This window comes from Myxine glutinosa, chromosome 9 (genome assembly GCF_964187855.1).
Source record: "Myxine glutinosa chromosome 9, kmMyxGlut1.1, whole genome shotgun sequence".
In the NCBI taxonomy this organism is placed as follows: Eukaryota; Metazoa; Chordata; class Myxini; order Myxiniformes; family Myxinidae; genus Myxine; species Myxine glutinosa.
Window position 1 is genome coordinate 68,597,474 of NC_136269.1, and position 15,350 is coordinate 68,612,823.

Sequence of the window (15,350 nt, forward strand, 5' to 3'; positions counted from 1 at the left end):
GAATAAACCTAAACCCTCGTAGGGTCAAATAAAAACAATCGTTACATATTTCATGTGCCCCCCCCCCCCCCTCAATGTTTATTTAATACACAAAGTTTCATTTTAAAAATGTGCCTGTAATTGCACTTTTGGTAATTGAACATTTGGCCCACCACATGCCAGACGGAAACCTCTTTTCAGTGAAAGACACTTGAAAGCCCGCTTGGAGTTTGCAAAAAAGCACCTAAAGGATTCTCAGACTGTGAGAAACAAGATTCTGTGGTCTGATGAAACCAAGATTGAACTGTTTGGCTTCCGTCTGGCCACTCTGCCATAAAGCCCAGATCGGTGGAGTGTTACAGTGATGGTTGTCCTTCTGGAAGTTTCTCCCATCTCCACACAGGATCTCTGGAGCTCAGCCAGAGTGACCATCGGGTTATTGGTCACCTCTCTTACCAAGGCCCTTCTCCCCCGATTGCTCAGTTTGGCCGGGCGGCCATCTCTTGAAAGAGTCCTGGTTGTTCCAAACGTCTTCCATTTAAGAATTATGGAGGCCACTGTGCTCTTGGGAACCTTCAATGCAGCAGAATTTTTTTTGTAGGCTTCCCCAGATCTGTGCCTCGACACAATCCTGTCTCTGAGCTCTGCATGCAGTTCCTTCGACCTCATGGCTTGGTTTTTGCTCTGATATGCATTGTCAGCTGTGAGACCTTATATACCCAGGTGTGTGCCTTTCCATATCATGTCCAATCAATTTAATTTACCACAGGTGGACTCCAATCAAGGTGTAGAAACATCTCAAAGATGATCAAGAGAAATGGGAGGCACCTGAGCTAAATTTCAAGTGTCATAGCAAAGGGTATGAATACTTATGTCAATGTGATATTTCGGTTTTTTCTTTTTAATAAATTTGCTAAACTTTCTAAAATCCTGTTTTCTCTTTGTTATTATGGGGTATTGAGTGTAGATTGATGAGGGAAAAAATGAATTTAAACGATTTCAGCATAAGGCTGCAACATAACAAAATGTGAAAAAAGTGAAGGGGTCTGAATACTTTCTGAATGCACTGTATTAAAGTATCAAACTTTGCCGCTGTTTGATACTTTAGCCGCTGCAAGCACAACATAACCTGAGAGAAGGTTACCTTTCCATGTTAAATGTAGTATTTTGTGTTCAGTGTTTAAGCTTGTCACTCTGCATAGAGAATGAATGTTGGATCAGTTTGGGCATTCCTATGGGTAGTTTGAAATACAGTAAATGGGATTTAAAAAAAAAAAATTTGCACACCTGGAATTACTTTGAATTGTGAACTGTACTGTACATATAGCTTGAGAGGATAAATTGCTCAAGGTAAAATTAGTTATCCCACATCAAGGGGATAAAACTGCTCGACTCAATCCGCGTGTAATGGTGCAGCAAAAGGTCATTAGAACCATGAGCAATATCATGGAATAGCCGAGAAGATCATTCAGGATCCACGATACCCCAGATTATGCGATAGTACTTACGTGAGCTTGCTAAGGAAAAGACTTTCCAGTGAGGCTGTTAAGGAACCAAATCAAAAGCCGTACCTTGCCAGAGCAAGAGACTTCAGCGGGCTGCACGGTCGTGCCAGGCTTGAACCCAATTATCTGAAAATTATGGAAGCACAACATGTAGGTTCAGTGTCTAGACATCTTTTTACTCGAGACAAGCAAGCGGCCACAGCAGCATAACTTACTATAAAACGATCTAGTGATCACGTCCAATCTATGATGTGTACTGTTCAGTAATTTTCATACTGATAATGATTTTGAGCATGATGATCACTCTTTGATAGTGACGTATGTATATTACTAACTCGGCATGATGTAACCGTAACTCAATATATTATGTTTATACAGGGAAGAAAGTGGAATATGATAACTGGGGGAAAAAATAAAAACGAGAACAGCACTCGGTGGAGAGCACATACCTCCGCCAGGCTGAACAGTTTTCGTTTTGTATCCACTGATGGGCCGGATCTGGATTCGGGCCTAAACAAAAATCGAATCGCCTTGTTCTTGTCAACTACCCAACTCATCCACCAAGTTTTGTCATAATCTGTCCATGTTCAATTTGGTGCAAGTCGAGACTGGGCCACTCAAGAACATATATTTTCTTTTTATTCAGTCATTCTAGTATGGCTTTAGTTTTGCGCTTTGAATCGTTGTCCTGCTGAAATGTGAATCCCCGACCCTGTTTCAGATTCATGGCCGACTCGAGCAGGTTTTCAACAAGGATTCTCCTGTACTTTGCACCAGCCATTGTCCCTTCAATCCTGACAAGCTTGGCAGTCCCTACTGATGAAAAGCAACCACATAACATGATGCTACCACCACCATGCTTGACAGTTGGGACGGCGTTGACTGGGTGATGCGCATTGTTAGGCTTGAGCGCAACGTAGCGCTTTTAATTCAGACCAAAAAGTTCAATTATTGATTCGTCTGACCACAAAACGTTTCTCCACATGCCTGCAGCATCATCAAAGTGCTTTTCACGAACTCCATATGAAACTTTAGATTCGTATTTTTCAGTAATGGTTTATTTCTTGCCACCTGTCCAGGGAGGCCAGTTATGTGAAGGGAATGGGATTTTGATGACTGGTGAACACTGACCCCCATCTCGGACATATAGCGTTGCAGATCTTTCAAAGTCATTGTTGGATTTAAAGTGACATCCTGAACCAGTTTCCTGCATGCCCTGCTGCTTAGTTTGGATGGGTGACCTGATCTGGGTAGAGTCTGGGTGGTATGATACGTCTTCAACTTCTTAATGATGGATTTCACCGTACTCAAAGGGATAATGACTGACTGAAATCTTCTTATAACCCTCTCCTGAATGGTGCTTCTTCACCACTTTATGTCTGACTTCTTTTGAAAGCTCCTTGGTCTTCATGTTTGCTTTGTTGGTTGACCAACTGAGTTGCACCTTAAAACAATTTAGATAGGTGGGGTCGCTTAATTTTACGTTAAGCCAATGATGACATACAGGTGAAACCTATAACACTTGTTTTGTAATCTGTCAATAGAAATAATTTGCTCCGAAAGTGATTTCGGGTTAATTAGGCAAAGGGATTGAATACTGATGCAACTGAGAATCATCTGATTTTCCCTGTTAATCTAACCTATTCACATTTTATCTGCATTTTTTCGCTTTATCACTTTGGAATAGTTTGTGAAGACTCTATGTGTTAAGTTTGATTTGAAAACATCATGAAATGAGCGCAGGTGGCATCAAAATGTGAAAACTTTGTGGAGGAGTTGAATACTGTTGCGCGGACCCTTCCGGTTAACACCAGGGACAGCGGAAGACCAGAACAGCTTTAATGGAGGCGACGGCCAACTCGGATTCGGCTATAAAACGCGGGAGGAAGAAGGGAAGTGGAAATCTGTGGTAAAAGCGCTTACCTTCTGGTGAACCGACGGCAGCTACAGGGAAATTAAGGTACTCACGAATGACAAGATTTATCGTACAAAAATAGAGATTTATTCCACGGAACCCGAAACAAGGAAACGCGACGGTAATCAATTAAACTAAATCCTACATTGGATCCCACACACCTCACTTCGGAAACAAGACACAGGAATGAATTAAAGGAAAAGAAACGTCGTGTGGTTGTGAATGTGGGGTGTGGGTGCAGCCTTATCTCGTCTGTCGTCTTGTACTGTCTGCCGTCCAAACACGGCTCCGTTCGGCCCCGCTCGCGCGCCACCAGGCCTTGCTCCAAGCTCCAATCGATCGCACACCACGAGGTCCCTCGCTCCGAAAGCACCGCTCCAAGCACCACGCAGATGGCGAGCCAAGACCACCAGGTCCTCCGAAGACCAAGAGGAAAAACACAGAGAGCACAAGACAGGAGTTCGAGCTGCCAGAGGAAGCTGCGCAAGCAAGAAGAGCCGGATGTGCAAGACGAACTGCTGGATCTCCAAGAGGGAAAATGTCATTCGGCGCGCCCCTATATAACCTTGCGGCGGTGACGTCAGCCTTGGCGCGCCACCCAATCAGTGCCCTCCACCGAATCACAGGCCTGTAGCGTGGTCATAGCTCGTGCTACTCGAGGCCTGCCGGAGGTGTAGTTGGCTGCGGCCCATGCGGCGGTGCCCTGAACTGGCCTCTTGCCTGTTCTCTTCCGAAGTCCTTCTCAGGGAAGGGAATTATTTAATGTTGCGTTAAGGGCCTGTCTAAGTGTCTATGTTGGTGTGCATTGCCATAAGGGACAAAGGTTTGATTACCAGGTGTGACACACAGGGGTTTATTTTTAATCCCTACACTATCTAACACTCAATCATCCTGGTATGTTCACAGGTATACATCTTAACCCGACAAACCGGACTACACAGAACGTATTACAGGTAGATTCCCTATCGCGACAGTCGAAGCATGTTACCTATTCAGATCTACCTGGCTCTAGATATTGCTCTACCCCAGACATAACAATACTTTTGCAGGCCACTGTATATCATATTTTTGGCCCTTTATCTCAATGGCGAAGAATCACTTAAAATTATCTTATCCAGATAAAAATGAGTGTAGTAGAGTTGGGAAGGAAAGGACTAAGGGGTGGAGGTGGGGGTTGTGGGGAATAGAGAGAGCATATTTGGAGCAAACTTTGGGGGTGGGGAGCTCGTGGACAAATATTGTTTGTGCCAGATACGTTTATGTAATAATAGATGTTCTTTCACAGTAAGGTGCCCTTCAACCTCTGTCACAAAACACATTCCATGACTGTATACCAAGTCAATGTTTACACAAAAATAGGATGAACGAGTGTGAGGCGGCAGACATGGAAGGTGGACCAGGTTGGTTATAAATACGACACTTTTACTCATTCTCTTTAACACAAGAAAGTTTCTATTTCCCAATACAAGTAGTTAGTCTTTTAAAAGTACCCAATTTATTTAAATTACTAACTCATTTATTTGATCAGAATGTCAAATGAACAATAAATTATATTGAAGATTAATCCTACCTTGTTCATCTTTATAAGGATGCAGGGATTGCTGCTTCCATAGCCAAATGTGGGGTCGTCTATCCCAGAGCAGGGGCCAAGAAGGTCTGAAGAAAATGGACAAGCTGGTGGGACAAGCTTTGATTCTCCTGTTGTCATTGGAGTTTGATCTAATGGCTGCTGGTCACGATACACTCCAGGTACACAAGTTTCATTTCCTGTGGTGTTGGAGTACTTGTTACCTGTATGAGCACAAAAATATCTGTGTGAGCCAATATGTTTGAAACTCGACTGTCTCATGCCTTTGGTCATGTCGCAGGTCCACAACAACAGCTTCCATTGTTGTTGTTGTTGTTGTTGTTGTTGGGGTTCTTGTTATCTGTAGAAATAGAAGTTTATCTGAAGAGCTAACCTACAGAGGAATTGTAGTTTTAAAACATCGGCAAATGGACGGGAGGGGTGGGGGGAGGGGAGGGAGGGACGTGAGCGAGTCTGGCGGCGAGGATGGAACATCACGTGATCGCTCTGAGCGAATCAGCGAGCTGCTCTGGCACAGGCTGAGATTCGGTTTATAATGTTCCTCGCTGAAATGTGCTAAGTTAAATATGAATAAACAAGACTGCAGGGTGGTATGGTGTCCAGTCGGAGGAAAAAAAGTACAAAAAGTTTTAATTAAAACAAAAGCCGCGTCGATGTTACACAATGCCTAGATGCAGCTGTGCCTATAACGTCGATGTTATAGGCACAGGACATTCCTATTGATTCGATTACTTGATGTTATTTTTGTGCAAAGTGAAAATATATCTCGGCAATTTCCCGTGTGTGGCGACGAATTTTTAATATATCTCGGCATTTTCCCGTCTGTTATTTCAGGCGGTGTATGACTGACCATGCCGCGATTTAAAAAATATATATCTCGGCAATTTCCCGTGTGTGGCGACACGTGAACGAAGCTATGCTCCTCTCTCCACATTATTGTGACGACGTATAAATTAAATATTTCATCGTGACGATTGTCATCAAATGGACGAATTTTTAATATATCTCGGCATTTTCCCGGCTGTTATTTCAGGCGGTGTATGACTGACCATGCCGCGATTTAAAAAATATATATCTCGGCAATTTCCCGTGTGTGGCGACACGTGAACGAAGCTATGCTCCTCTCTCCACATTATTGTGACGACGTATAAATTAAATATTTCATCGTGACGATTGTCATCAAATGGACGAATTTTTAATATATCTCGGCATTTTCCCGTCTGTTATTTCGGGCGGTGTATGACTGACCATGCCGCGATTTAAAAAATATATATCTCAATGGACTTAAAGTTACAGGCCTTTGAGAATTCATTTCGTTCTATAAAGGGCAACTTTCATCAGAATTTCTTCCCGTTTTTTTTCAACCGAGTCTAAAACTATGTTAGCGACTGTGAAAAATGAAATGATATATCGAATTTGATTTGAAATAAAACTGTGTGAGAGAGGAAGACACCACGGGCCTACAAAACAGGCCTCAAAGCTATGCGAGTTAATAAAATGGTGGATATTTGTTTATATGAAGCCTCTTCCACAATGGGTGGAGCTATGGTTCCCAGAATGGGTGGAGCTTTGAGGTTTTGTCTTCTCTGCAAGAAGAACAAGAACAACAGCAGAGTGCACTCTATGACCAGCGTCTTGCGACGCGGCTAAAAATATGGATCATCATCGGAGGTCATTTTTAGATAGGCCATGTCCTTCCCGGGCCCAATGGCCATGTCTATGCCAAAAATCAAGTACGTGAGCGAGTCTGGTGGCGAGGATGGAACATCACGTGATCGCTCTGAGCGAATCAGCGAGCTGCTCTGGCACAGGCTGAGATTCAATGTATAATGTTCCTCGCTGAAATGCGCTACGTTAACTAAGAATAAAATTATGGATCTCGTCATCGGAGGTCATTTTTAGGTAGGCCATGTCCTTCCCAGGCCCACTGGCCATGTCTATGCCAAAAATCAAGTGCGTGAGCCTCTCCGTTTAGGAGTCTATAGGTAACACACACACAAACTGTGTTTTATTTATATAGATTTTACTCCAGGTGGTCGCAGGATTACCCACCCAAAATTTTCTTGCGATCGGTTCAGCCGTTTTTGCAGTAAATGGGAACAGACGGACGGGCAGACAGACAGACATTTGGTGAATTATCGTGAGACTAGCAACAGTCCTAACGGCGGGTCTTCAATTGAGAGGCCGAAATGAAAAGGCAAAGTATCAGAAATTGAAGGCTTTTAAATTTTATTTTAAACGATTTATATAAACATCCGTTAAATCACATCACACGCAAATCATCAAAATCTAAACAGTATTTGTAGAATTTCAATAAAAGCCGCATCACTGTTCATATCGGTAAATATTATTCTATCGTGTTTGGAAAAACTGCAAAATTTGGAAATTGGAAAAATTGGGAAAAAATTGGAAAAACAATATAGCCTATTTTACTCCAGGGGTCCCAGGAATACCCACCCAAAATTTCGTTGCGATCGGTTCAGCCGTTTTTGCGGTACCTGGGAACAGACAGACAGACATTTGGTGAATTATAGTAAGATACATGTCCACGCACCCAGTACAGTCATATTTTGTTGGCATGGATTGAGGAAGTGAAGAGCACTAATCCATCACATTTTATACAAACACTTTGTTTGTTGTCAGGAGATCAGGTATGCCAAAAAGGGAGTCTTCAGCTTTTCGAGTTGGAACTTTCCCATCACGATTTACTGTAGATATCAACTTGTGGAGGACAGGTGTTACCCAGTGGTGAAGCCCTACAGAAGCGCAAATGACTGATCTTCATCCGGTTGATCAAGCGCAAGTGACATACAGTATATCCATAAAAATACAGTAATCTTCCTCCAGTTGGATTAGTCATATGTCAGTAATGATACTTCTTTTCATGCTTATATGTCGTCGGGATGACGGATTTAGCAATGTGGTGGTGAAGTATGATGACGTTAGTCTTCGCCAGAAATATTGGTACCCTTGCACTTTTTTCAAATAATGCACCATTTCTTCCAGAAAATTGTTGAAATAAAAAAATCTTTTGGTATCCAAATTTGTATTTCTTTGGTTTTCAGTGGAACAAAACAAAACAAGACCGAAAGTCTAACAGCGTCGTAGCCGGGCTTGTAAAATATTATAAACCACGAACACACATGATTAGCTTTTTAAACAGTCGCTAAATGCTGTATATAACATTAAACAAAGAAATTTGGAGGAATCCAGACATCCCTGAGGTAAGTTTTACTTACAGAACTGAGAGAAGATCTACTGTAATCTAGGTTATACCCCACAAGGGTTGGGTACGTACCATTTTGTTGGAAAAGACGTAACGCTGATGCTTTTGATATTTGATGGATGATCGAGCATGGCGATTGTGATATATGACAGGTTCAACGATATGTTCGGCAGGAACGGCATAAAAATCAAAATGGCGGAGTGTGGAGAATCAGCCGCCGTATGCCACAATGACATCAGACGTAATCCCATCACCCTGTCATGTGACCAGATCCTCAGCTCTGAATGGTATACGTTTGAGGGTACATACATATATACATTCATACATAAAGACAGACATACACTGTTCTAGACGTCTTTGCCCGATGGGCTACGCCATAAAATGCTGAAAAAATTACTAAATCTTAGTTTATTCCACACCCAAATCCTAAAATGGTCCGGACAATATTATTGGCACCTTTTAGAAGTTGTTAGAAATAATTACATTTCAAGCAGGTGATTCTCCTTTACTTTGGAATTGAACTCACCTGTGGTGAATTGCAGGTGCATACAATATAGAAATCACTCATTCAACCATTTTGAATAGAGAAAAGGAGTCATTCTGCTGTTTTGTGTCACTGTGTGTACCACAATGAGCATGGAGAAAAGAAAGAAAACCAGAGAATTGTCTGACGAGGTCAGACACGAGATTGTAGCCAAGCATGTACGCTCTCAAGGCTACAAGTCCATCTCCAGAGACCATGATGTTCCTGTGCCCACCGTACACAATGTTATCAGGAAGTTTAAGGTCCATGGCACTGTGGCCAACCTCCCTGGATGTGGCCGCAAGGGAAAACTTGATCGAAGATTGCAGTGAAGGATTGTTTGTATGGTGGAGAAAGTACCTCGATCAACTGCCAAACAGATTCAAGCTGAACTTCAGACACAAGGTACGACAGTTTCAACTCTCACCATCCGTCACCAACTCAATGAAAGGGGGTTCTATGGTAGGAGACCCAAGTGGACCTCACTACTGAGAGACATAAGAAAGCCCGACTGTGGTTTTCCAAAACACACCTTAACAAGCCATAATCCTTCTGGGAGAATGTCCTGTGGACAGATGAGACCACATTAAACCTTTTGGTAAAGCACATCATCTCTATGTTTACAGAAAACAAAATGAAGCCTTCAAAGAAAAGAACACCTTCCCTACAGTCAAACATGGAGGAGGTTCAGTGATGCATTGGGGTTGCTGTGCTGCCTCTGACACTGAGTGCCTTGAATGTATGCATGGCATCATGAAATCAGGAGATTACCAAGACATTCTGGAGCACAATGTTCAACGCAGTGTCAGAAAGCTGTGTCTCCTTCGAAGGTCATGGGTCTTGCAGCAGGACAATGACCCCAAACACATTTCAAAAGGCACCCAGGAATGGTTCAAGACAAAATGCTGGATTGTTCTGAAGTGGCCAGCAATGAGTCCAGATCTAAATCCCATTGAACACCTGTGGGGAGATCTGAAAACAGCAGTTGGGAGAAGGCACCCTTCAAATCTGGAGCAGTTTGCACAAGAAGAGTGGGCCAAACTGCCAGTAGAGAGGTGGAGGAACCTCATTCATGGCCACAGGAAGTGCTTGACTGCAGTTATTTTGTCCAAAGGCTGTGCTACCAAATATTAAGTCGAGTGTGTTAATAATTTTGTTAACGCCATTTCTTTTTATTTTCTTATTTAAAAGGATATATTAAGTTCTGAATCAAAAACAAACGTTCTGTAATATTAACAGTGAAATAAAGAATTGTGGAGACCAAATACTTTTGTCATTTTCAACTTATGTTTAGAGAAAATTGTGAGTTATTTTTTAAAAGTGCAAGGGTGCCAATATTTTTGGCCACGACTGTACGTCTATCACTACCCCGAAAGGGGTAGTGGCACCCACAAAATGGCCTTCATGGTGGTGTATTATTTATGACTCGATGAGAATTGCATTTTGCCATCTGAAAAAACGACATAACATCTGATCCCAGGGAACATCAAAGAATTCATAACATTGTTTTTGGGAGAATATGAGTGCATAATCAACTACCGTCAATGAAGCGACGGGTTCAATGCGTGTACAATTGAAAAGTATATACAGTCACATGAAAAAGTAAGTGCACCCCATGTGAAGTTTAGACTTTTTCAACATATTTCACAATACAGCTATTTGATCTTCATTTCAACAATATTGATAGATAAAGGTGATATAATATAACAAATATCATGTAACATTTACATTTTGTAGTCCATTGTATAATTTAAATAAACATAAATGCAAATTTTGCATGTGGAAAAAGTAAGTACACCCTTGACTCTAATAGGTGGTATTGCCCCCTTTGGCAGAAACAACCTCAAGTAGGCATTTCTTATAACTGTCTACCAGTCACTGACCTCGACTGGGAGAAATTTTTGCCCACTCCTCCATGCAGAATTCTTTCAGCTGTGCGATGTTTGAGGAGTTTCTTGCATGCACAGCTCGTTTCAAATCCCCCCACATCATCTCGATGGGATTTAGATCCGGGCTTTTACTTGGCCATTCCAGAACCCTCCATTTCTTTCTTTTCAGCCATTCCTTGGTGGATTTACTGGTATGTTTAGGGTCATTGTCATGTTGCAAGGTCCACCTTCGGTTGAGCTTCAACTGTCCGACAGATGGCCTCACATTATCCTCAAGCACCCTCTGGTACAATGAAGAATTCATAGTGGATTCTATGATGGTGAGCTGCCCAGGCCCTGATGCAGCAACGCTGCCCCAAACCATAATATTTCCACCACCATGCTTTACAGTTGGTATCAGGTTCTTGTGGTCAAATGCTGGCTTTGGTTTTCGCCAAACATGTCTTCTGGTACTGTGGCCAAATAGCTCTACCTTTGACTCATCTGTCCAGAGCACATTGTTCCAGAAATGCTGGTCTTTGCCTAGGTGTTCATTGGCAAACTTTAGTTTTGCCCTGATGTTCTTTCTGGACAGCAAAGGTTTCCTCCTGGCACACCTTCCATGTAGATCAAATTTATGCAACCTCTTTCTAATGGTAGACTCATGCACTTTTTCATCAACAGTGGCAAGAGCTACCTTTAGGTCCCGTGATGACATTCTGGGGTTCTTGGAGACTTATTTCAGCATCTTGCGGTCTGCTCTCGGGCTGAACTTGCTGGGGCGACCTGGCCTGAACAAGTTGGCAGTTGTTTGAAATCTTCTTCCACTTGTAGATGATCTTCCGGACAGTCGAATGATTGATTTCAAATTGTTTGGCGATCTTATTAAATCCCTTCTCAGTCTTGTAGGCATCTATAACCTTCTTTCTGAAGGCCTCAGAGAGCTCTTTTGATCTCGGCACGGTGACGCCGCACACTTCAACAACAAAGAGCAAACCAAACTAAATGTCTGAGGTTTAAATAAGACCGGTTCCTCCAAGATCCTCTCTAACGATGTTCTAATCATTTGCACCTGAGCTGGTGCACCTGATTCTAATTTTAGGTATTTGAAGTAGTGATAAATGTAGGGGTGTACTTACTTTTTCCACATGCAAAATTTGCATTTATGTTTATTTAAATTATACAATGGACTACAAAATGTAAATGTTTCATGATATTTGTTCTATTATATCACCTTTATCTATCAATATTGTTGAAATGAAGATCAAATAGCTGTATGTTGAAATATGTTGAAAAAGTCAAAACTTTACATGGGGTGTACTTACTTTTTCACATGACTGTAGTATGCAACTGCTTGCCAATCGAATGTACTTCTCACTCTTGTTGTCTTTATGTGGTTACCTGTTTCTTACCTTGAAGGAAGGTTCTCAGTTCTTTGACATGGCTTTCATAGCTGGTTGGTTTATCTGAGCTGAATTCAATGTGGAATGAATCCGCCTTGGGCAAAATCACGAAGCCTGGAAAACAAGACAGGAAACCTCATGGAAAGGAGTTATGGAAAAGCTAATTTCAAGATAAAAGTCATTTGTTCTTTCTAGCTTGGTGATCTGAATAGTTCACTGAATAGACTTCTGATGTCAAAATTTTAATTGTACTGGTCGTCATATGTTGCTGTTGTACGGTTAAGAGACAATCAAGCTTTATCCTCATGCCTCATTGACACATCTGAGGATTTTAACAAGGGGGATTCAGGCCATAGAGGTATGGGCACATAACCAGTGTAAAAAAGGACTTGAAGACTTTCTCTCCATTACTTATATTAGTGAGATACCCGTGCTATGCACGGGTGGGAGGCCAGAAGCAAACAGACAATGCAGAAACTGCGAATGCTAAAGCATGAAACCAATAAATTCCACATTACTGTAGCACCTTCAGTCACACGTCAGACATGGACAGCAAGTTCGTGAAGGACTTCCATGAAAAACGTACCCGTTCGCAAACAAACGAGTACATTTGTTCTGTACCCAGTCAATGGCGAATCTGCATATGGCGATTCACGAATTTCACGTTTAGAAAGTAGAAATCGTCATGGCATTCCGTCATTCACTTGAACTCGATATCTTTTTTCATTCCAAACAGCATAACTCCGATCATTAATATAAAAATTAAATAACATTAATATAAAAAAATTAACTTTTAACAACATTCATGACATAAACAAATATTTAAATCCTGATGTGATGTTCCGTACGGTTGGGTGAATACAATTACGAATTCAAAATCGTAATTGTATTCACTCAATTCCAATCATCAATTGATACTTTAACAAAACGATTAACACGATTAACGTTTAAGGAATTTACATTACGATTGAATGACAGTTGTATTGGGATATTATGAAACCCGTGCATTGCCGTCATCTGTCCACTTCCGCATTCGCGGCAGGTTCATAATTCTCATCAAAATCTAAACAGTATTTTTAGAATTTCAATAAAAGCCACATCACTGTTCATATCGGTAAATATTATTCCATCGTGTTTGGAAAAACTGGAAAATTGGAAAAACAATATAGCCTATTTTACTCCAGGGGGTCCCAGGATTACCCACCCAAAATATCGTTGCGATCGGTTCAGCCGTTTTTGCGGTACGTGGGAACGGACCGACGGACATTTAGTGAATTATCGTAAGATTATTTTTGCCTTGAAAAAGGGGGTTCTGGAACAATGGGACTCCTGCCTCTGCTACCACCTCACATCTGTATCCAATTCCATCAAGGATGGAATTTAGTGTCAGGTCAGTCTTTTGGGACTGACACTGGTAACATGTAACCCAGTGCTACCTGCAACAGGGTCGAGTTGGCGGCGACTAAACTGACACCCTTCACTGGCTTGTGGTGAGGGTGACTGTGACACCCTGCTAGGCCTAAAAACAATGCCTGGAAAAAAGGGTGAGCTATTCGCCATTCAGTAAGGTGATGGTGTCAACTAAAAACACCCATCTGGATTGAACCGGTTTGTGGCAACTCGGTTAGCTGAGAGGGGTAGGGGAACTTGATGTGAAGCGGATGAGCTAGTATTTAGCCAATGGCAGCCACAAAAGGCAGATTAGCTAGTATTTGGCCAATGGCAGCCACAAAAGGCAGATGAGCTAGTATTTAGCCAATGGCAGCCACAAAAGGTGGATGAGCTAGTATTTAGCCAACGGCAGCCACAAAAGGCTGATGAGCTCGTATTTAGCAAACGGCAGCCACAAAAGGCGGATGAGCTGGTATTTAGCCAACGGCAGCCACAAAAGGCAGATGAGCTCGTATTTAGCCAACGGCAGCCACAAAAGGCAGATGAGCTGTTATTTAGCCAAAGGCAGCCACAAAAGGTGGATGAGCTCGTATTGAGCCAACGGCAGCCACAAAAGGCTGATGAGCTCGTATGTAGCCAACGGTAGCCACAAAAGGTGGATGAGCTGGTATTTAGCCAACGGCAGCCACAAAAGGCAGATGGGCTTGTATTTAGCCAACGGCAGCCACAAAAGTCTGATGAGCTCGTATTTAGCCAACAGTAGCCACAAAAGGCAGATGAGCTTGTATTTAGCCAATGGCAGCCACAAAAGGCTGATGAGCTTGTATTTAGCCAATGGCAGCCGCAAAAGGTGGATGATCTCGTATTTAGCCAACAGTAGCTACAAAAGGCTGATGAGCTCGTATTTAGCCAACGGCAGCCGCAAAAGGCGGATGAACTAGTATTTAGCCAACGGCAGCCACAAAAGGAGGATGAGCTCGTATTTAGCCAACGGCAGCTACAAAAGGCAGATGAGCTAGTATTTAGCCAACGGCAGCCAGAAAAGGCGGATGAGCTAGTATTTAGCCAACGGCAGCCACAAAGGGCGGATGAGCTAGTATTTAGCCAACAGCAGCCACAAAAGGCAGATGAGCTAGTATTTAGCCAACGGCAGCCACAAAAGGAGGATGAGCCCGTATTTAGCCAACGGCAGCTACAAAAGGCGGATGAGCTAGTATTTTGCCACCGGCAGCCAGAAAAGGCGTATGAGCTAGTATTTAGCCAAGTATTTTGGATGAGCTAGTATTTTGCCAACCGCAGCCAGAAAAGGCGGATGAGCTAGTATTTAGCCAAAGGCAGCCACAAAAGGCGGATGAGCTAGTATTTAGCCAACGGCAGCCACAAAAGGCAGATGAGCTAGTATTTAGCCAACGGCAGCCACAAAATGAGGATGAGCTCGTATTTAGCCAACGGCAGCTACAAAAGGCGGATGAGCTAGTATTTAGCCAACGGCAGCCATAAAAGGCGTATGAGCTGGTATTTAGCCAACGGCAGCCACAAAAGGCGGATGAGCTAGTATTTAGCCAACGGCAGCCACAAAAGGCGGATTAGCTAGTATTTAGCCAACGGCAGCCACAAAAGGCGGATGAGCTGGTATTTCACCAATGGCAGCCACAAAAGGCGGATGAGCTGGTATTTAGCCAACGGTAGCCACAAAAGGCGGATGAGCTAGTATTTAGCCAACGGCAGCCACAAAAGGCGGATGAGCTAGTATTTAGCCAACGGCAGCCACAAAAGGCAGATGAGCTCATATTTAGCCAATGGCAGCTACAAAAGGCACGAGCTGGTATTTAGCCAACGGTAGCCACAAAAGGCAGATGAGCTAGTATTTAGCCAACGGCAGCCACAAATGGCAGATGAGCTGGTATTTAGCCAATGGCAGCCACAAAAGGTGGATGAGCTGGTATTTAGC

At 42.7% G+C, this 15,350-nt stretch overlaps 2 protein-coding genes across 3 annotated transcripts in view; one reads left to right on the forward strand and one right to left on the reverse strand.

The window, feature by feature from the left end:
- The window catches only part of LOC137434781 (sodium/potassium-transporting ATPase subunit beta-3-like), an 84,753-nt gene that overhangs the window by 60,075 nt on the left and 9,328 nt on the right, over positions 1–15,350 (reverse strand). For both annotated transcript variants that reach the window (XM_078784425.1, XM_078784426.1), the window contains exons 4-6: positions 12,017–12,121; positions 4,970–5,190; positions 1,551–1,610 (exon numbers count right to left, since the gene is read on the reverse strand). In XM_078784425.1, the coding sequence (XP_078640551.1) occupies positions 1,551–1,610; positions 4,970–5,190; positions 12,017–12,121 (386 nt within the window). The remainder of the gene's footprint in view (positions 1–1,550; positions 1,611–4,969; positions 5,191–12,016; positions 12,122–15,350) is intronic.
- LOC137434691 (uncharacterized) overlaps positions 5,031–15,350 on the forward strand; it is a 28,036-nt gene continuing 17,716 nt past the window's right edge. Inside the window, exon 1 of the mRNA XM_068127841.2 lies at positions 5,031–5,148. The gene's annotated coding sequence lies outside the window, so the exon portion shown is untranslated. The remainder of the gene's footprint in view (positions 5,149–15,350) is intronic.